The 20,635-nt window shown below is 42.6% G+C and overlaps 2 protein-coding genes across 6 annotated transcripts in view; one reads left to right on the top strand and one right to left on the bottom strand.

Moving 5' to 3' along the window:
* spata4 (spermatogenesis associated 4) overlaps positions 1–9,551 on the top strand; it is an 87,634-nt gene extending 78,083 nt beyond the window's left edge. The window contains exon 6 of the mRNA XM_072257676.1: positions 9,252–9,551. Within this exon, the coding sequence (XP_072113777.1) occupies positions 9,252–9,292 (41 nt within the window). The 3' untranslated portion in view covers positions 9,293–9,551. The remainder of the gene's footprint in view (positions 1–9,251) is intronic.
* The window catches only part of wdr17 (WD repeat domain 17), a 154,837-nt gene that overhangs the window by 42,838 nt on the left and 91,364 nt on the right, over positions 1–20,635 (bottom strand). For all 5 annotated transcript variants that reach the window (XM_072257670.1, XM_072257672.1, XM_072257671.1 and 2 more), the window contains 5 exons: positions 19,480–19,612; positions 16,608–16,702; positions 13,836–13,935; positions 5,681–5,820; positions 206–317 (listed from right to left, as the gene is read on the bottom strand). In XM_072257670.1, the coding sequence (XP_072113771.1) occupies positions 206–317; positions 5,681–5,820; positions 13,836–13,935; positions 16,608–16,702; positions 19,480–19,612 (580 nt within the window). The remainder of the gene's footprint in view (positions 1–205; positions 318–5,680; positions 5,821–13,835; positions 13,936–16,607; positions 16,703–19,479; positions 19,613–20,635) is intronic.

The following is a 20,635-nucleotide window of genomic DNA, read 5'->3' as shown; positions in this document are numbered from 1 at the left end:
TTTGATGTACATGTGATAAATTAATCTGATCTGGTCTTAGTTAGCTCAGGACACCCGCCTAGCCTGAAGGCCTTGTTACCATGACAACGTGCTCTACATTCTGTTTGTAAATACTTCTGCTGGTGATGTGTTTCTCTTCTGGCACTTACAGTATTTTTATGGGAAAACAAGTTGTAAACTTGCCCTTGCAATTAGCAAGCTTTACCTTCTCGTGAAGATCGTTCACTTCTGCAGTCGCTCCAGCGTAAAACGAACAGAGTTTGACCAACAGCAGCTCGTTGTCGGGAATCATGGTCAGCAGATCAGCCGCAAGGTCCCTACGCAAAACACATCATGGTAATTAAGCACAGCTTTTCAAGAAAACAATATAGAATCAGAATCAGTTTTAATATCACTGGCATATGTCATGAAATTTGTTGTTATGTGGCAGCAGAACATTGCAATGCATTGTAATAAAAGCTATAAAATACAATGAAAAGTATATATAGAAAATAAATTAACTAATTAGTGTAAAAAAGAGAGGGTAAACACTGAGGATGTGTTTATGGGTTCATTGTATTGATAGATTTTTTAAACATCTTACAACAATACTGCTTACTGAAGTACCCATGGGTGTGACTGTGGATTTCAGCTGTAGTAGTCCGAAATGGGAATATTTGGTGACTCCCATTGGAGCTGCACACAAGAAGTCACCATTTAATGGCACCATCTTGTCCTTGAATAGCATTTTGAATAAAGCATCTTAAAAACTGGAACCAAGTCCAAGCATTTCACTAACAATGACTGAGAAGGCATTGCTGAAAATGAAAATAATATAGTCGATAAAGAGGGTTTTGAGGAAGACACAAGAGATTCTGCAAATGCTGGAAATCTTGAGCAACATACACAAAGAGCAACATGCACAAAATGCTGGAGGAACTCGGCAGGCCAGGCAGCATCTATGGAAATAAGAAGAAAGCGGGGGTGGGAGGAGCACCAGAGGGAGGTGCTGGGTGGGCAAGGAGATAACATGAGAGAGGGACAAGGGGATGGGAAATGGTGAAGTGGGGTGGGGTGGAGGCACTACTGGAAGTTTGAGAAATCGATGTTCATGCCATCAGGTTGGAGGCTACCCAAACGGAATATAAGGTGTTGTTCCTCCAACCTAAGTGTGGTCTTATCCCAGCAGTGGAGGAGGCCATATCGGAATGGGAATGGGAAGTGGAATTAAAATGGGTGGTGACCACTGGGAGAACCCGCTTGTTCTTGCAGACGGAGTGTAAATGCTCAGCGAGTACGTTTGATAGGTTAGCACACGTATCATGTTCTTGGGCTGTGTCGACCCATTGCATACACAGCAGATCTCTGAAGGTATCTGCAAAATAACACGTTCTGAATTTGTTTATACTCTCCAATGAGTTAAATTAATTTACATTAAATGGACGACATAAGAACATCTGTAACCCACACCTAGGAATTCCATACAGATGTCGTGACACAATCAGTGCAAACTTCGCAGACAGTGACTTCATCCTCTGCAGAGCAGACAGTTATTACAGTCCCTCATATCAGCATTGGAGAACGCCACACACAAATTAAAAAGAAAGCACTCGAAATTCATGGGGCTTGTGCAATGATGGAACTGACAGGAATGTATATTGAAAAATTGGTTAATGGTGTCCCTGAAGGATTCTTCATCAAATCCCACCACAATGAGGAATTCCACCATGAGGAATTTAAATACATAGAACATAGAATACTATGGCCCACATTATTGTGCCAACCTTTTAAGCTACCCCAAGATTAATTCCCTCTGACATAACCCTCCTTTTCTCTCTCATCCATGTGCCTATTTAAGAGATTCTTAAATGCCCCTAAAATAACAGCCTCTACTAACACCTCTGGCAGGGTATTCTATGCATCCACCACTCTGTGTAACGAACTTACATCTGACATCCCCCCATACTTTAAGTAACCTTCAATTGCCTTAAGATTATGTCCCTTTAATATAAAGTAATAATGATTAAATTATGACAATATATCATTAAATAGTCTCATAAACGAGCTTGTACTTGTGACAGTGACTATGTACTTCATAGCCTTCACTGTAAGAGTGCTGGAGTTCAGAAACAGGGAAGTGTTGTTACAATTATACAGGGTACTGGTGAGGGCACACCTGGCATACAGTAATACAATTTTGACCCTTTAATTTGAGAAAGGATATATTGACATAATAGGCAGTTAAAAAGAAATTGACCTCATTCTTGAGATGAGAGTATTGTCAGGTCATGAATGACCAAAGAAATCAGGTCAATGTTATTGAGAGTTTAGAAAAATGAGAGCTGATCTTATTGAAACATACAAGGGCAGATTTGTAGATGTGTCCATTATTGGCTGAGCCTTGAATAAGGGGATGGCTGTTTAGAACTGCAATGCACAGGAACTTCCCGTGGATGGTGGAGGATCTCTGAAATTCTCTACTCTGGTGGGTTGTGGAAGGGAGGTCACTGGCATAAAGAGGACGCAGAGGCATATTTGAATGATCATGGAATTAAGGTCCATGTGGAACTGCCACAGGGAAGGAGACATACTGAATGGCGGGGCAGGCTTAAGGGGCCGAACGGCCTACCTCATCCTGGTTTTCTTATGTTCTCTACCATTTAATATTGATTACCATGACATGAATCCCAGCTGGTTTATATAATGTCTGTCTGAGTTTGAAATCCGACTTCCTCACACAGTCTATTGAAGCCACATGCTGTAATGTCGACTCACTCAGCCAAAGGGCCTGTTTCTTTCCTGTATGACTCTGTGGCTCTATGATTATGTGAGCAGGCTTGACTGGCCACCTTTGTTCCCAAAACACATTCCTGTAGCTTTAAACCAGGAGATCTAGGCACCACACTAAAGACAGGGTCAGCAACACACTCATGCAGCAGCAGATATTCAACACAAGATCGGTGGATGAATGAACAACATCAAAGTCTACAATTACACCTTCAACAGCAGCAACAGTACCTGTGTCCAACAAATGGAAAGCTGAATGCAGAAAATAAATACAAGAAATGTAGTAAATAAAAACTGTGGTTTCTTTCAAAATGACAGCACCGGTGAAATGTATAACAAATAACCAAGGGTATTGCAAGCATTAAAGCGGCAAGTGAAAACATGACCCAGCAGAGGCAAGGACTTTGCACCATGCTTTGGAGAGCTTGCAGGTTTATGGTTGAAGGTTCCCGTGTGTTCTTGTGCAGCATTTCAAAGAGAAATTAATGATGTAGAGCTCATCAGGTGATCTCAGAATGCCGAACTCCTGCAAATACTCAGAAAGACAAATGATGTGTCCACTTGTCTCATTTTTGCAAGGTTTCATTGCTAGCCATTCACACATTACAACCGTGGAAAGAAACCAAAAAAAAAGTGCTTTGAGACAGCTCAAGAACACAAAGGAGAATGCCAAGGAGAGGTTGGAAACCCCGGGAGAGAGAACTCGAGGAAGACAAATGAGGGTCAGTGTAGCACTGAGAAACTCCAATTCTCATGGTTCGTTGCCTGGATCAGTGGCAGTCCTGGCAGAATTGAGTAACAGCATGAGGCTTAAGAGCAGAATTAGGCCAGTTAAGTCTGCTCTGCTACTCCATCACGGGCTGATCCAATTCTTCTAGACATCTCCATTCCCCTGCCTTCTCCCCATACGCTTTGATGCCCTGGCTAATCAAGAACCTATCTATCTCGGTCTTAAATGCACCCAATGCCTTGGCCTCCACAGTCATTTATGACTACAAATTCCACAGATTTACCACCCTCTGACTAAAGTAACTTCTCCACATCACTATTCTAAATGGACGTCCTTCAATCCTGAAGTTGTGCCCTCTTGTCCTAGATTCCCCTGCCATGAGAAATAACTTTGCCATATCTACTCTGTTCAGGCCTTTTAACATTCAGAATGTTTCTATGAGATTCCCCCCTCATTCTTCTGAACTCCAGGGAATACAGCCCAACAGTTGCTAGACGTTCCTCATACGGTAACCCTTACATTCCTGGAATCATTCTCGTGAATCTTCTCTGAACCCTCTCCAATGTCGGTGTATCCTTTCTAAAATAAGGAGCCCAAAACTACACACAATACTCCAAGTGTGGTCTCTCTCGTGCCTTATAGAGCCTCAACATCACATCCCTGCTCTCATATTCTATACCTCTAGAAATGAATGCCAACAATGTATTCGCCTTCTTCACTACCAATTCAATCTGGAGGTTAACCTTTAGGGTATTCTGCACAAGGAGTCCCAAGTCCCTTTGCATCTCTGCATTTTGAATTCTCTCCCCATCTAAATAATAGTCTGCCCATCTATTTCTTCCACCTAAGTGCATAACCATACACTTTCCAACATTGTATTTCATTTGCCACTTCTTTGCCCATTGCCCTAAACTACTTAAGTCTTCTGCAGGCTCTCTGTTTCCTCAAAACTACAAGCTCCTCCACCTACCTTTGTATCATTGGCAATTCCATTAATCCCATCGTCCAAATCATTCACATACTTCGTAAAATGCAGCGGTCCCAACACTGATCCCTGTGGAACTCCACTGGTAACCGGCAGCCAGCCAGAAAAGGATCCCTTTATTCCCACTCTCTGTTTTCTGACAATCAGCCAATGCTCCACTCATGCTAGGAACTCTCCTGTAATATCCATGGGCTCTCATCTTGGTAAGCAGCCTCGTGTGTGGCACCTTGTTAAAAGTCTTCTGAAAATCCAAGTACAGCACATCTACTGCATCTCCTTTGTCTACCTTCCTTATAATTTCCTCAAAAAAATTGCAGTAGGTTAGTCAGGCAGGATTTTCCTTTCAGAAAACCATGCTGGCTTTGGCCTATCCTGTCATGTGCCTCCAAACCTTCTGTAATCTCATCCCTAACAATCGATTCCAACAACTTCCCAACCACTGATGTCAGGCTAACAGGTCTATAGTTTCCTTTCTGCTGTACCCTACCCCCACCCCCTTCTTAAATAGCGGAGTAACATTTGCAATTTTCCAGTCATCTGGTACAATGTCAGGATCACCTATAATCTTTGACATCCTCACTGATCAAGAATTCAAAAACATGAAAACCTCCAAAGTGAGGGAGAATATGTTTTATAGACACTGTAAGTGACTTTGACTGTGGAATGATTGTTGGTGCCAGACAGGATGGTTTGAGTATCTCCTGGCATTTTCACCTACAACAGTCTCGACTTTGCAGAGAATAGTGCGATAAACAAAAGGCATCCAATGATCAGCTGTTCTGTGGGCAAAAGTGCCTTGTTAATAGAAGAGGTCAGAGGAGAAGGGCCAGAGTGTTTCAAGATGGCAGGAAGGCGACTGTAACTCAAATGACCACTCGTTACAACAGTGCAGTGCAGAAGAGCATCTCTGAATGCACAAAACATTCAACCTTGAAGCAGATGGGCTACACCAGCAGAAGACTATGAACATACAGTCAGTGACCAGTTTATTAGGTACAGGAGATACCTAATAAAATGGCCACTATGTATGTATCTAATATACAGTATATGAACTGGAATAGTCTGGCTGCCAAAGTAGCAAAAGCATATTCAATTGCAAGTTTATAAAGAGCTGCAGACTGATTAAGCAGAAATTTGCTATGTTCCTACTGAAGTGCAGCATCATATCCGTGGTATTTGAAGTTAGAGTGTGAACTCACCATGTTGTTGCTAACATACACTTCTGGGCCAGAAGCTCCAGGACATAGTTAGTAATGGGCATGGCGCTCTCTCCCAGCACCGTTCCAACGCAAACCGCCAACTCCAGCTCGTTTCCACGGATCAGGCTCGACATTGCAAGCTGTGAACATAGCAAAGGAGGGAGCAAACTTAGCAACGTATTTTGGGTTCGTTTTTACAGGGAAAAGGTCTGCTGAAACTAATAGCACATTCTCCACCTAGCAAAATATGCGAGAGAATCAACACTCTGAGTTATGACGATTCCTTCAATAGTTCCATGGCTCAATTTAATATCAGAGAGTGTATACAGTATTCAACTTGAAATTCTCACACTTCATTTTTAAACGAGTATTTCTTCTTTAGTAAATGCAGTCCTTCCTGCATGAGGATCATTCCAGCAATGAAGGGGTTAACATATGAAGAGCTTTTGGCAGCTTTGGGACTGTACTCACTGGAACTTAGGAGAATGTGTGGGGATCTCATTGAAACCTACAGAGTACTGAAAGGACTAGATACAGTCGATCTATCCTATGGTGGGGAATCCAGAACTAAAGGGCACAGCCTCAAATTTGAGGGGTGTTGTTTTAGAACAGAGGTAAAGAGGATTTTTTTTTTTGCCAGAGAGTAGTGAATCTGTGGAATGCCCTGCCACAGACTGTGGGGGAGGGCAAGTCCGTGCGTATATTTAAGGGTGGACGTTCATAGTTTCCTGATCGGTCAGGACATCGAGGGACATGGCGAGAAGGCAGGTGTGTGGGGTTGAGTGGGATCCAGGATCAGCCATGATGGAATGGTGGAGAGGACTCGATGGGCTGAATGGCCTATTTCTGCTCCTATGTCTTGTGGCCTTCTTTCGGTAATTTCCACTGCCTGTTCAGCTGCAGCAGTGTAACCCACCGGTTAGGCCACCTTTCAGATTCAGATTAATTTATTTATCACATGTACGTCGAAACATACAGTGAAATGCATCGTTTGCATTAACAATCAACACAACCTAAGGATGTGCTGGAGGGGGTGGAGGGGGGGAACAGCATATTGCCACATTCCAGCATCAACACAGCATGCCCACAATGCTCAGCTTAGCAGAACAACACAAGCAACAACAACAACAATAAAATGGATCACAACAAACAAGAGAAAAATAGCAGCAAAACAAGCCGTCTCCCCTTCCTCTCAATGCCCACCCACCCGTTACACCTGGAATACTGTGTGCAGTTCACCTGCAGGAAGAAGTTGTGCAGGAGACTTACCAGCACGTTGTGGTCTAGATTAGAAAGTACTCGTGGATGAGCCTACACTGATTACTTTGAAGCACTGGTGACTTGACAGATGTACATGAAAGGGGCATAGTTTTAGGCTACTTGAAAATAGGTACCGAGGGGATGTCAGGGGTAAGTTTTTCCACACAGAGAGTGGTGAGTGCGTAGAATGAACTGCCTTCAGCGGTGGTGGAGGCGGACACAGTAGGGTCTTTTAAGAGCATCTTAGATAGGTACATGGAGCTTAGAAAAATAGAGGGCTCTGCGGTAGGGAAATTCTAGGCAGTTTCTAGAGTAGGTTACATGGTCGGCACAACATTGTGGGCCGAAGGGCCTGTAATGTGCTGTAGATTTCTGTGTTCTATGAAATCATGAAAGGAATAAGATTGTAGGAGGAACAGTACAACATAGGAAGAGTCCATTTGGCCCACACTATCTATGCCAATGATAATGCCAATTTCAATTAACTCTATCTGTCTATACTTGGGTTATATCCATTGATCCCCTGCATGTTCATCTGTTTGTCTAAATGGTGCTATTGTAAAGGTAGATTTTTTTCAGAGGGTGGAAAATCTAAATACCAAAGGGATAACTTTAAGCTGAGAGGGGGAATGTTTAAGGGAGATTTAACATTATAACCATATAACAATCACAGCATGGAAACAGCCTATCTCGGCCCTTCTAGTCCGTGCCGAACTCTTACTCTCACCTAGTCCCATCTACCTGCACTTAGCCCATAACCCTCCGTTCCTTTCCTGTCCATATATCTATCCAATTTAACTTTAAATGACAACATCGAACCTGCCTCAACCACTTCAGCTGGAAGCTCGTTCCACACAGTTAACCACTCTCTGAGTAAAGTTCCCCCTCATGTTACCCCTAAACTTTTGCCCTTTAACTCTCAACTCATGCCCTCTTGTTTGAATCTCCCCCACTCTCAATGGAAAAAGCCTATCCACGTCAACTCTATCTATCCCCCTCATAATTTTAAATACCTCTATCAAGTCCCCCCTCAACCTTCTACGCTCCAAAGAATAAAGACCCAACTTGTTCAACCTTTCCCTGTAACTTAGGAGATGAAACCCAGGCAACATTTTAGTAAATCTCCTCTGTACCCTCTCAATTTTATTGACATCTTTCCTATAATTCGGTGACCAAAACTGTACACAATACTCCAAATTTGGCCTTAACAATGCCTTATACAATTTCAACATTCCATCCCAACTCCTATACTCAATGCTCTGATTTATAAAGGCCAGCATACCAAAAGCTTTCTTCACCACCCTATCCACATGAGATTCCACCAGCAGGGAACTATGCACCATTATTCCTAGATCCCTCTGTTCTACTGCATTCTTCAATGCCCTACCATTTACCATGTATGTCCTATTTTGAATAGTCCTACCAAATAGCACCTCACATTCATCAGCATTAAACTCCATCTGCCATCTTTCAGCCCACTCTTCTAACTGGCCTACATCCCTCTGCAAGCTTTGAAAACCTACTTCATTATTGACAACTCCACCTATCTTAGTATCATCTGCATATTTACTCATCCAATTTAGAACTCCGTCATTTACAAGGCAAGTGAGCAGTTCTGGGCCCCTTATTTAATAAAGGATGTGCTGACATTGGAGAGGGTTCAAAGAAGGTTCATGGGTATGTTTTCAGGAATAAAAAGTTATCATATGAGCAGTGATAGAAGGCTCTGGGCCCGTACTAACTGGAATTCAGAAGAATGGGGGGGTGGGGGCAGGGGTCTCATTGAAACCTATTGAATGTTGAAGGTCCTAAATAGAGTGGATGTGAAGAGGATGTTCCATTTGGTGGGGAAGTCTAGGGCCAGAGAGCACAACCTCAAAATGGAGGAAGGTCTATTTAGAACAAAGGCAGAGGGTGGTGAGTCTGTGGAATTTGCTGCCACATGCAGCTGAGGAGGCCAAGTCACTCAGTGCATTTAAGGCAGAGGTTGATAGGTTCTTGATTAGTCAGGGCATGAAAGGTTATAGGGAGAAGGCAGGAGAAAGGGGTTGAGAGGGAAATGGATCAGCCATGATGAAATGGCAGAGCACTTGATGGGCCGAATGGCCTAATTCTGCTCTCAAACAAGAGAAAATCCGCAGATGCTGGAAATCCGAGCAACACACATCAAGAACTGGAGGAACTCAGCAGGCCAGGCAGCACCTATGGAAAAGAGTACAGTCGACATTTCGGGCCGAGGCCCTTCAGCAGGACTCAATTCTTAATTCTGCTCCTATGTCTTATAGCCCTCTGTTTTGTTTTTTTTTTACAGAGAGGAAGGTGCCTGAGCGAGGTGGTGGAAGAACATATTGACATTTAGACGGGGACGTGAACAGACAGGGATTGGAAGCAGATGGATTTTTTGCAAGCAGATGGAATTAGTTTAGTTTTGATTCACAGTCAGCACAGAGATTATGGGTTGAAGGGCCAATTGCTGTTCTGTACCGCGTTATGTTTCAGTTTATCTATTCACTGCACTTGACAGTTGATACAAACAAAAGTTGTTTTTTTTAAAATTATTTTGTGACATTCAATTGATTTGCAATCAACTTTACCTCGATTACTTAAAAGAGAAAACTGCTGTAACTGTAGGATCAAACTAATCAATATTGTACCAATTAAAGAAATTTATTTAGCAACTTAAAATTGTCATTCTTTAACTTTGTGTAATTTTTTGACATATTAGTTCACAGGATGTTTGGCCTTTAGCTGCTAAGGCAAACATTTACTGCCTATCCCGAATAGGATGCAATGTTGACTGGCTCATTAAATTATCTCAAAAAGCATTTAGTATTAAATATCTGTGGATATGGTGCGAGATATAGGTAAGAACAGTAATTTTTTTTCCTTAATGAACCATTTACATTTCTTACAGCAACCTTTTATTTTCACAGTCAATTTTACTGACAGCAGTTCTTCAGTCTAAACTTATTAACTGAATTTCAGTTTAGTTAACTGCCATGCTGTGACTGGATTTCATTTGGTGTGGTGTTTGCTGAGCTCGGCAATTAGCTGCAGACATTCTCAGTGCACTGTTGTTGGTGTTTCTCTCTGGGAGTGCTTGCGTTTATATAGCCCCCTCCCCATCACACCCTGTTCAGTTGCCTCGGTCCTGATTGGCTACCCCTTCAGTTGACTTTTGAATCCCATTGGCTTGTGTTTCTTTGGCTCTTGGGGGTTCATAGATGGCGTCCATTTCAATATAAATGCTATATAAATGAGCACTCCCAGAGAGAAACACCAACAACTGCGCATTGAAGACGTCACCTTGACTGGTGATAAAACATCTGCAAGCTAATTGCCCAGCTCAAACACCACCACATCAAACACCTCAACCAGAGCTACCAATATTCACCACTATCCTAAACTGGATTTCATCTCTGGACAAATAATCTAGGCTTCTGGATAATTGACTAATAGTGCGTGCTTTATGTTCTGGATAAATACAAATTAATTACCTCAAAACTAAATTACCACCTAGTGATTTTCTTTGGAAATAGAACATAGAACAATATAACACAGTATGGCCCCTTTGGCTCACGATATTGCGCCAACTTTAAACCTACTCCATGATCAGTCTAGCCCTTCTCTTCTGCACAGACGCTCCATTTTTTTTCATCCATGTGACTATCGAATTTCCCCATTGTATCAGCCTCCACCACCAGCCATTGTTGTACATTCCAGGCATCCACCAGTCTCTGTGTAAAACAAAACACCTACGTCTGACATCTGCCCTAAACCTTCCTCCACTCACCTTAAAAGGATGTCCTCCAGTAACAGCCATTGCTGCCCTGGGAAAAAGGCATGAGCTGCCCTCTGTATCTATGCTCCTTATAATCTTATACACCTCTATCAAGTCACCTCTCATCCTCCTTGGAAAACCGTAGCTCACTTAACCTTTCCTCAAAAAACATGGTCTTTAATCCAGGCATCATCCTGGTAAATCCTCGATAATAAAGCAACTAGAACTGAACACAATACTTGAATATTGGTCTCACCAGTTTTATAGAGCTGCAACATTACATTACAGCCCTTGAACTCAGTCTCCCAACTAAGAAAAGCCATCACACTATTCACCTTCTTAACCACACCATCAACGTGCACTGTGTCTCTGAGGGGTCATTGTATTTGGATCCCTTTATTCCTCAATAGCTGCTAAGAATCCTGCCATTAACCTTGTACTCTGCCTTCAAGTTTAACCTTCCAAAATGTATCACTTCACACTTTTCTGGACTGAATTTAAACAATATTAAACCCACAATGTCAGTACTGTTGGAGGAGGCCATTTGATCATTTATAGTTGGTTGTGTTAGAGGTTATTCTGGACTTAGGGTGTATAGTAAAATATTAAATTCAGCAACTAACTTCAGCTACCAATCTTTAAACCTGAACATGGACTGTAGATTAAATTTAAAATGCAGCTCCGGACAATAGGTTCCTGGAGCTGTTAATTGAAAATCCAGATAATGTGGATTAACATTCATTTTAGTTGTCTGGAGTGTGTTTGTGAAAGCTGTATGTAAATCAAAGGAAGCACTGTAGGTACATTGTAGATAATTGTCCCATATCTTTAGCATATAAAATGTCATGTAATGTTGGATCAAGCGGGCCTCTCCCTCCAAAAGTCAAGTCAAGCTTATTGTCATTTAACTACATACATGTACTGTATATAAAGAATATAATGTATATAGAAACGAGACTGTTTCTTTGAACCAGGGTAAAAAGTACTTAACACAATAACTTATGAAGGTAGGGTAAAATCCAGAGATGAATCACACATAAATAACAAACTAAAGTGCATTGATATTAAATATTGTAAGGTATGGAACAGATTAGCCAGTGACACTTCGAATACAATGCATTCAGAAGCCTAATGGCCTGGGGGAAGAAACTGTTTCTCATCCTGACCTTTCCTATTTTTATGTATCGTGGTCTCCTGCCTGATAGTAGAAAGTCAAGAGAATACTGGATGGATGGGTGGGGTCCTTAATAATATTAATGCCCTGTGTAACAGTGTAAATATCCCCAGTGGATGGTAGGGAGACCCCCCATGATCATCTCGGCTGTTTTCACAGTACTTTGTAGGGACTTCAGGTCTGATGCTTGACTGCTCCCATATCAGATGGAGACACAACTTGTCAGGATGCTCTCAATAGTGCTTCTGTAAAATGCAGGTAAGATGAGGACTGGGAGTGTTGCTTGTCTCAATCTTCATAGGAAGTGGAAGTGCTGCTGTGCCTTCTTGTTTGGGGAGGTGATATTAAGGAACCAGATGAGGTCATCCGTGATATGAACTCCCAGGAACTTGGTGGACTTAGTATTCGAAGAGAGAAATGGTTTGTCTGCACCTTCCTGAAGTCCACAATGATTTCCTTTGTCCTCTTCACATTCAGGCTTAGGTTGTTCTTCTCACACCAATCCACCAGCCATTCCACTTCCTCTCTGTCCTCCATCTCATCATCGCTCTTGATGTGGCCAACCACTGTTATGCCATCCGCAAACTTGATGACACGGTTTGAGCTGGATCCTGCGACACAGTCATGCATCAGCAGTGTGAACAGCAGAGGGCTGAGCACACAGCCTTGGGAGTGCCAGTGCTCAGTGCAATGGGACGAGAGATGTTGATGCCCACATGGACTGACTGTGCCCTTACTGTTATGAAGTCCAGTATCCAATTGCAGAGGGAGGGGTTGAGACCCAGCAAGGGTCTCAATATGATGCCTGTTGTGTCTCTTTTTGTTAAATAAAAGAGTACTTCATATCTACCAGCTGCATCTTTCTGGAGAGTTTGTTCACATTACAAGTTGTATAGTTATTTGCTCACAAAATGAGATATTGCTGGAAAAGACCATTGCTTAATCCCTCTCTAAAACCTCTAAAATGAGAGACTAGTTGACAAGAGATTGCAACATAACCCAGACCTTCAGCATGATCGAATGTGAGCTATTTGGGTATACATGACAATTTAGTTGCTTAAGGCCAGTTAGTACTGATGGTAACCCTTTATTTATTTAAGGTTAATGAATTTAAAATTTCACCAGTCTGAGCTAATTATTACAGATATCTACTCCTGCATACTGGATAGCAGTTCAAAAATTTACCCATTATTAAACTCTACTTATGTGCCATGCCTATGAAACTTGGAATTCGCTTTGTAACTCATTTTTCTTAAGTTAATACAAATCCATGAGATATAGATGCAAAAATAGGCCATTTGGCCCATCAAGGTTTTTTTTTAAATTCTGAAGCTATGCCTTCTAATACCAGACCCCCTGACTACTGGAAACAATCTCTCCACATCCACTTTATTCAGGCCTTTCATTATCTGGCATATTTCAACGAGATCCTCCACCCCCAACAATCTCCCGAAAGTAACCTAGGCATCTTCTACCATGCTATTTCACAGTAAGTACTTTTCAACTGAAAGAATAAAGGCAAGAAAAACCCAAGGCACGATCCATTTAAGTGCAATGTGCACTTTCTCTGTAGCTGTTACACTTTATTCTGCACTGTTACTGTGTTACCTGTTCTACCGCAATGCACTGTGTAATGATTTGATCTGTATGAACAGTATGCAAGATAACAAACACAAAATAGCGAAGGAACCCAGCAAATCAGGTAGCGTCTATGGAGGGGAGTAAATAGCCGATGTTTCAGGTTGAGACCCTTACTCCCTTCCATAGATGTTGCCTGACTCCAGGTCGCCAGTATCTTGTGTGTGTTGCTGAAGATTTCCGGCATCTACAGAATCTCTTGAACTCATGGTATGCAAGGTGAGCTTTTTATTGTATCTCGGTCCGTGTGACAACAATAAACCAATACCAGTGCACTCAAGGATCGAATGGAGATACAGTACCTCGATATCATTCACTGCGAGGTGGCAACATGCAGCCAGCACAGCTCGTCCATCCTGGAAGTACCATTCTGCCAGCTCCTTACTCACTCTATGTAGCAGGCTGGAGAACAAGACACAGCTCTCAATACAATGCCATACATAAGTAGTTGTTATAGAGTCATAAAGAAGTACAGCACAGAAGTAGGCCCTTCCGCCCAACTGGTCCCTGTTGACCACAGCGTTGTCCCTGATAGTCGCAATTACCTGTGTTTGGCCCATAACCCTCTAAGCCCCTCTCCTCCACGTATCTAAAGGCCTCTTAAATGTTGCAATTGTATCTGTTTCGAACACTTCCTCTGACAGCTCACTCTCGGTGCTCAGTACCCTCCGTGTAAAGAGGCCATCTCTTAGGTCTCTTTTAAATCTCTCCCTCTTATCTTGTATCTGTGTCCCCTAGTTTTGGACTCCCCACCTCTGGGGATAAACTGTAACCAGCCATTTTATCCATTCCCCTCTGTGAAGTCCCCCCACTCCATTCTCCTGTTCTCCAGGGAATAAAGATCCAGCGTGGCCCATCTCTCCATATAACTCAGGTCCTCTAGATCAAGCAGTGTCTTCATAAATTGGTTCTGCACTCTCTCCATCTTGGCAATGTAAGAGCGTGACCAAAACTGTACACAGTGCTCTAATTATGGCCTCACCAATGAGTTATATAACTGCAACACAGTGTTGCAGTAATCCGACATTAGTTGCATTACTGCATGAGTTCTACAGCATGGAAACAGGCTCTTTGACCCAACTCATCCATGGTAACAAAGATGCCCATCTAAGCTAGATCCACTTGCCTGCCTTTTGAGTTAGGTTAAATTTTTTAAAAATCACAGAGGTCTGGGCAAAGAGTATGGGTGAGATTGACCGGGATTCTATCATTAATGAGCCCCACCACCCGGCTGGTGGTGTAGCGGCATCAGTATCGGACTTCGGGACGAAAGGCCCCGAGTTCGAATCTAGCCGGCTCCCCTGCACGTTTCCCATCCGTGCTGGGTTACGAGCTGGTGATCTCTTTGGAAACTCACCAGGCAGAAGGCAATGGCAAACTACTGCTGTAACTTGCCTGCTACGTGGTTCCCCACTATGTCAGAGAGGCGTGGAGAGAAATTGTCGGCTAACCGGAGAAACTCCAGATGCGACGTACCTTTCCGTTTATCTAGGCCATGCTCTCTTTTCACTGCTACTTTTGAGAAGGAGGTATAGGAGCCTTAGGTTACCAGGTTCAGGAACAGTTATTACTCTTCAACCACCGGCTCCTGAACCGGTGTGGACAACTTCATTCACTCAGCTCTGAACTGATCACTGAACACAACCTATGGACTCACTTTCAGGAGGTCATGTTCTCAGTATTATTTAGTTATTTATATGTGTACTCTTTGTCTTCTTTTGCACATTGATTGCCTCTCAGTCTTTGTGTGTTGTTTTTCATTGATTCTACTGTATTTTCTTTGTTCTACTATGAATGCCTGCAAGAAAATGACTCACAGGGTAGTATTTGGTGACTTCGATAATAAATTTTCTTTGAACTTTGAAAAATATCTTGAACTTTATTGAATAGCCCCACCAAAGACACAGCATGGGCATGATGCTGAGAGGCGTCCACTCGAGATACATCATAGTGATCTCAAGTAAACCGCTTGGACTGCTGTTCTTGGTCTTGTAGGATAGGCCTGGACTGTTTTAAACCTTGGCAGGAAGCTAGAAATTAGCTTGCTTTTTTCACTTCCTCCCATTCCTCAACCATATACCTTCCCAAACCTTCAGACCACAGCCTCTTAAACACTTAACAGTGGAAAAGCAGCAGAAGATGGAGTTGGACTTCCGGTCAATGAAAGGTCTGCAGAGACGGGCATTCCTGTAAGTTCAATTGAAGCTGACTGTGTCTGTATTTTATTCAATAGCAGCCATTTCCAACTACATTGCCATTATTGGTTAAGATCTTTTTGTAAGTAGTTGTTTAGGAAAAGGAATATAGATGCCCTCGGAAGAGAATACAATCCCAAATAACTGCAGGCAAGCATTTGTTTGCCATGTTTATCAATGATCTGGATGATAATGTGGTAAACTGGATCAGATGACACCAAGAATCAGTGCACAGTGGACAGCAAGGAAGTCTATCAAATCTGGCAGCGGAAGCGGGACCAGCTGGAAAAATAGGTTGAAGAATGGCAAATGCACTTCAATGCGGACAAGTGTGAAGTGTTGCACTTGGGAGGACAAATCAGAGTAGGACTTACACAGTGAACGGTAGGGCACTGAGGAGTGTGCTAGAGTAGAGGGAACTGGGAGTACAGATCCATCCTTCCTTGAAAGTAGTGTCACAGATGCTACCTATCTACAGGTTCCAATCTGTCTGTGAATTCAGCACGTCAGGCAGCACCTACAAAGGGATTGGACAGTTGACTTCCATTTCGCTCCATCACGTGAAGCCCCCAATTATTGACTGATACTTATTAGCTTTGCGATTGTCTCATAGCTAGTGAGAATGTATCACACCCAACCTATGAGCAAATCCTAGCCTTTCTCTTCCCTTCATTTCTCTGTAATCACCATTTTCTACTGAACCACATATTAACAGGATGGTGTCTCACATTTCATCTAGCACTTCGGACAAAAGTCCAGGTACATTTTTCTTGAGCAAAGGTTATTCAAGGATCGAGAACTGCATTACCTTCTTTATGTTCCTAAATGCTTTCTGCGCTACCTGCTGAATAACTCTATGCGAAGGAGAACGTGGCTTACTCATTGTAGTCTTCTCCCTTGTTATTCAACTCTCCATCAGTCGCTCCATTCAATGAGGAGGTGTGAGGTGCTTGAATGTTCCCCTCTTGGGCTGCCTATGGAAGTAACACAAACAAAGTTATCCCTCTTGCAGAGACTTCTCCAACCTGCTGTTGATGAGGAAAGAAGCATCACGATGGTGATCAGGACACACTTGTTTTACGTTTTGATGTCTGCCATCAAGGATATATATACAGAAAGGTGCTGATAAAGGGCCAGTAACATCATGAATAATCCTATCCACCCTGCTCCTGGACTGTTTTACCACTCCCATCAGGAAGCAGGCTATATAGCAGCCATGCCAGGATCACCAGACTCAAAAACATTTACGCTCCCCAAGCTGATCAACAACTCCACCTACTGATTAACCCCCACCCCTCCCCTCACCACCACTACTTTATCATCTGCAGATTTTCTAGTTTGTGGATTCTGATTCCCTTGAGAAGGTGACAGTGAGCTGGTGAAGATACTTCCACGCTGTTACTGAAGAGGGAGTTCCAGGAAACTGACCCAACAACTGTATGGGAACCTACAGGTCATGGTTTTTCCCATGTGCCTGATGCTGGTTTCATAAGAGCATAAGAACATAAGGAAATGAGAGTAGGAGTAGGCCATCCGGCCTATCGAGTCTGCCCCACCATTCAATGAGATCATGGCTGATCTGTCTATAAACCCAGCTCCGTCTACCTGCCTTTTCCCCATAATCCTTAATTCCCCTACTATGTAAAAATCTATCTAACAGTATCTTAAATATATCTAGTGAAGAAGCCTCAACTGCTTCCCGGGGCAGAGAATTCCACAGATTCACCACTCTCTGGGAAAAACAGTTTCTCCACATCTCCATCCTAAATCTTCCCCACTGAATCTTGAGGCAATGTCCCCTAGTTCTAGTCTCACCTACCAATGGAAACAACTTTCCTACTTCTTGTAGGAAGTATCTTGTCTATCCCTTTCAAAATGTTGTATGTTTCTATAAGATCCCCTTTCATTCTTCTGAATTCCAGAGAGTATAGTCCCAGGAGAATCAATCTCTCCTCGTAGATTAACCCCTTCATCTCTGGAATCAACCTGGTGAACTTCCTCTACACTACCTCCAAAGCCAGTATATCCTTCCTCAAGTATGGAGACCAGAACTGCACACAGTACTCCAGGTGTGGCCTCACCAGTACCCTGTATAGTTGCAGCATAACCTCTCTGCTCTTGAATTCAATCCCTCTAGCAGTAAAGGCCACCATTCTATTAGCCTTCTTAATAACCTGTTGTACCTGCAAGCCAACTTTTTACGATTCATGAACAAGCACTCCCAATTCCCTCTGCACAAGAGCATGATGCAATCTTTCACCACTTAAATAATAATCTGCTCTTCTATTATTCCTTCCAAAGTGGATGATCTCGCATTTACCAATGTTGTATTCCATCTGCCAGACCTTGGCCCACTCACTTAACCTATCTATATCCCTCTGTGGACTCTTCACATCCTCTGTACAATTTGCTTTTCCACTCAGTTTAGTGTCATCAGCAAATTTTGCTACGCTACACTCAGTCCCCTCTTCCAAATCATCAGTGTAAATGGCAAACAGCTGTGGGCCCAGCACTGACCCCTGCAGCATCTCACTCACCACTGACTGCCAACTGGAGAAAGACCCATTTATACCAACTCTCTGCCTTCTATTAGTTAACCAATCCACTATTCATGCCAATACACTTCCTCTGACTCCATGCATCCGTATCTTATTTATAAGTCTCTTGTGTGGCACCTTATTGAACGCCTTTCAGAAATCCAAATATATGACATCCACCTGTTCCCCTCTATCCATTGCATCCATTATGTCCTCAAAGAACTCCAGTAAGTTTGTCAAACAGGACCTGCCCTTCCTGAATCCATGCTGCGTCTGTCTAATGGAACCCCTCCTTTCTAAATGTTTCACTATTTCTTCCTTAATGACAGCTTCAAACATCTTCCTGACTACAGATGTTAAGCTAACGGGCCTATAGTTGCCCGTCTTTTGCCTACATCCTTTCTTAAAAAGTGGCTTGACATTTACTGTCTTCCAATCCACCGGGACCTGCCCAGAGTCTAGATAGTTTTGGTAAATGATTACCAACACATCTACTATAACCTCCTTTGAGGTTGGTGGAGGTTGTGGAGAAGATTAAGCAAGTAACTGCAGATCACTATGTAGATGTTACACCCTGCATCCATGGTGTATCAGCAATATATGGTGGGCATGCAATTAGATTTTTATAGCATTAACTACAATTATGAACGTGATCAATCTCAAACGATATGTTCAATTTTGTTCAGGTCTATAAAGAATAAGGGGGAATAATTTCAAGGTGATTGGAGGAAAATATAGGGGGATGGGATGATAGAGACAAGATCTTTATACAGAGAGTGGTGGGTGTGTGGATCACCCTGCCAGGGTGTTGGTAGAGGCAGCTACGTTAGGGCAGGAGTTCCCAACTTGGGGTCCACGAGCCCTTCGGTTAATGGTAGGAGTCCATGGCATAAAAAACATTGGGAGCCCCTGCATTAGGAGCATTTAAGAAATTGTTAGATGATAGCAAAATGGAGTGTTATGTGGGAAGGAAGGGTAGATTGATCTTAGAGTAGGTTTAAATGTCAGTGGGCCAAAGGACCTGTACTGTGCTACACTACTCTTGCTTCGAACTATTGGACTATTTTCAACATCCAGGTGAGAAGCATTTCTGGGAAAGCCAGTATCAACGTTTCATTGTTTAATGGCCTTGAATGTTTTGAACATGGTTTCTTTACTGAGCTTAACTCACATACAAAATTGGACAAAAAAAGAAAATCAGGCATTGTACTTACCTGAGCAACCAAGAGTGCTTCTTTGAGTTGGCCTCGCGCGGTGAAAAAGGACACCAGTTTCTTCACATCTCCAGTCGCAATGCAATATGGAATAACTTCGTCACTCCCTTCCTGGATCAGCTGATCAGATCTCCTAAAGAAAAGGAAACGCGCTGCGATAATACAAGTTTTCTGGTTTAAGCTATTCTAATTTGTTGTGTTCTTGACGATAAATTTCCCTTATTACCCTGTATCTTCTGCCCTGGAAAAAGCAAAGTGGGCAGGTTGAGCACTCATCTATTTCCCACACTGAAGAGTGGGCTAACAGGCTTGAAAATATGCCGAGGTATATACGTATCCACTCTGCAGTAGAGATCAGAATTTATCAAGGACTTATTCTAAAGGCCCTCCCTTCTCCTGAAACCCCCTGTAGGCTCTTCTCTTTGCTACTTTCTTCTTTTAAACCTGATTAAATATTTCACTAATTTTTAGACTCTTAATTTTATATACCTCTAATTCTTTTACACTCCAGGGAATGAAGTCATAATCTATTCAACCTTTCCCTATAACTCAGTCCTCAACTCATGGCAACGTCCTTGAAAAGTTTCTCTGTACTGTTTCAATCTTGCTGATATCGTTCCTATGGGTTAGATGACCAGAACTGCACACAATACTCCAAATTAGGCTCCACCAACATCTTACAGAACTAAAACATAACATCCCATCTCCTGTACGCAAGTATTTTGATTTATGAAGGCCAATGAGCCAAAAGTTCTGTTTATGACCCTGCCTACCTGTGACACCACTTTCAGGGAATTATGGATCCGTATTTTTACTTATTTTACCCAGAGAAGACCCACACATTCCCCAGGTAGGATGTACAAAGACTCCTTACAGAATGGCACCGGGTTGAACTCCGAAGTCTGGAACACCCTAAGCTGTAATAGTGTTTCACTAACCACTACACTACAGTGGTGCCCAGATCACTCTGTCCTACTGCACTCCTCAGTGCCCTACCACTCACTATCGAGATTTACCACAATGGTGATTGGATTAGAGAGTATGTTTTACGAGGATAGGATGACCCCTATGTGAAGGGGAAAAGGCCATTCATATTTACTCTGTTTTGGCACCTCATAATTTTCTTCATCACATTTAAATTGCCCCCTGTCTCTTC

The sequence above is a fragment of the Mobula birostris genome, chromosome 5, assembly GCF_030028105.1.
Source record: "Mobula birostris isolate sMobBir1 chromosome 5, sMobBir1.hap1, whole genome shotgun sequence".
NCBI classification, from domain to species: Eukaryota; Metazoa; Chordata; class Chondrichthyes; order Myliobatiformes; family Myliobatidae; genus Mobula; species Mobula birostris.
The sequence above is the reverse complement of the archived record's forward strand: the minus strand, read 5'-3'. Positions and strand labels throughout refer to the sequence as shown.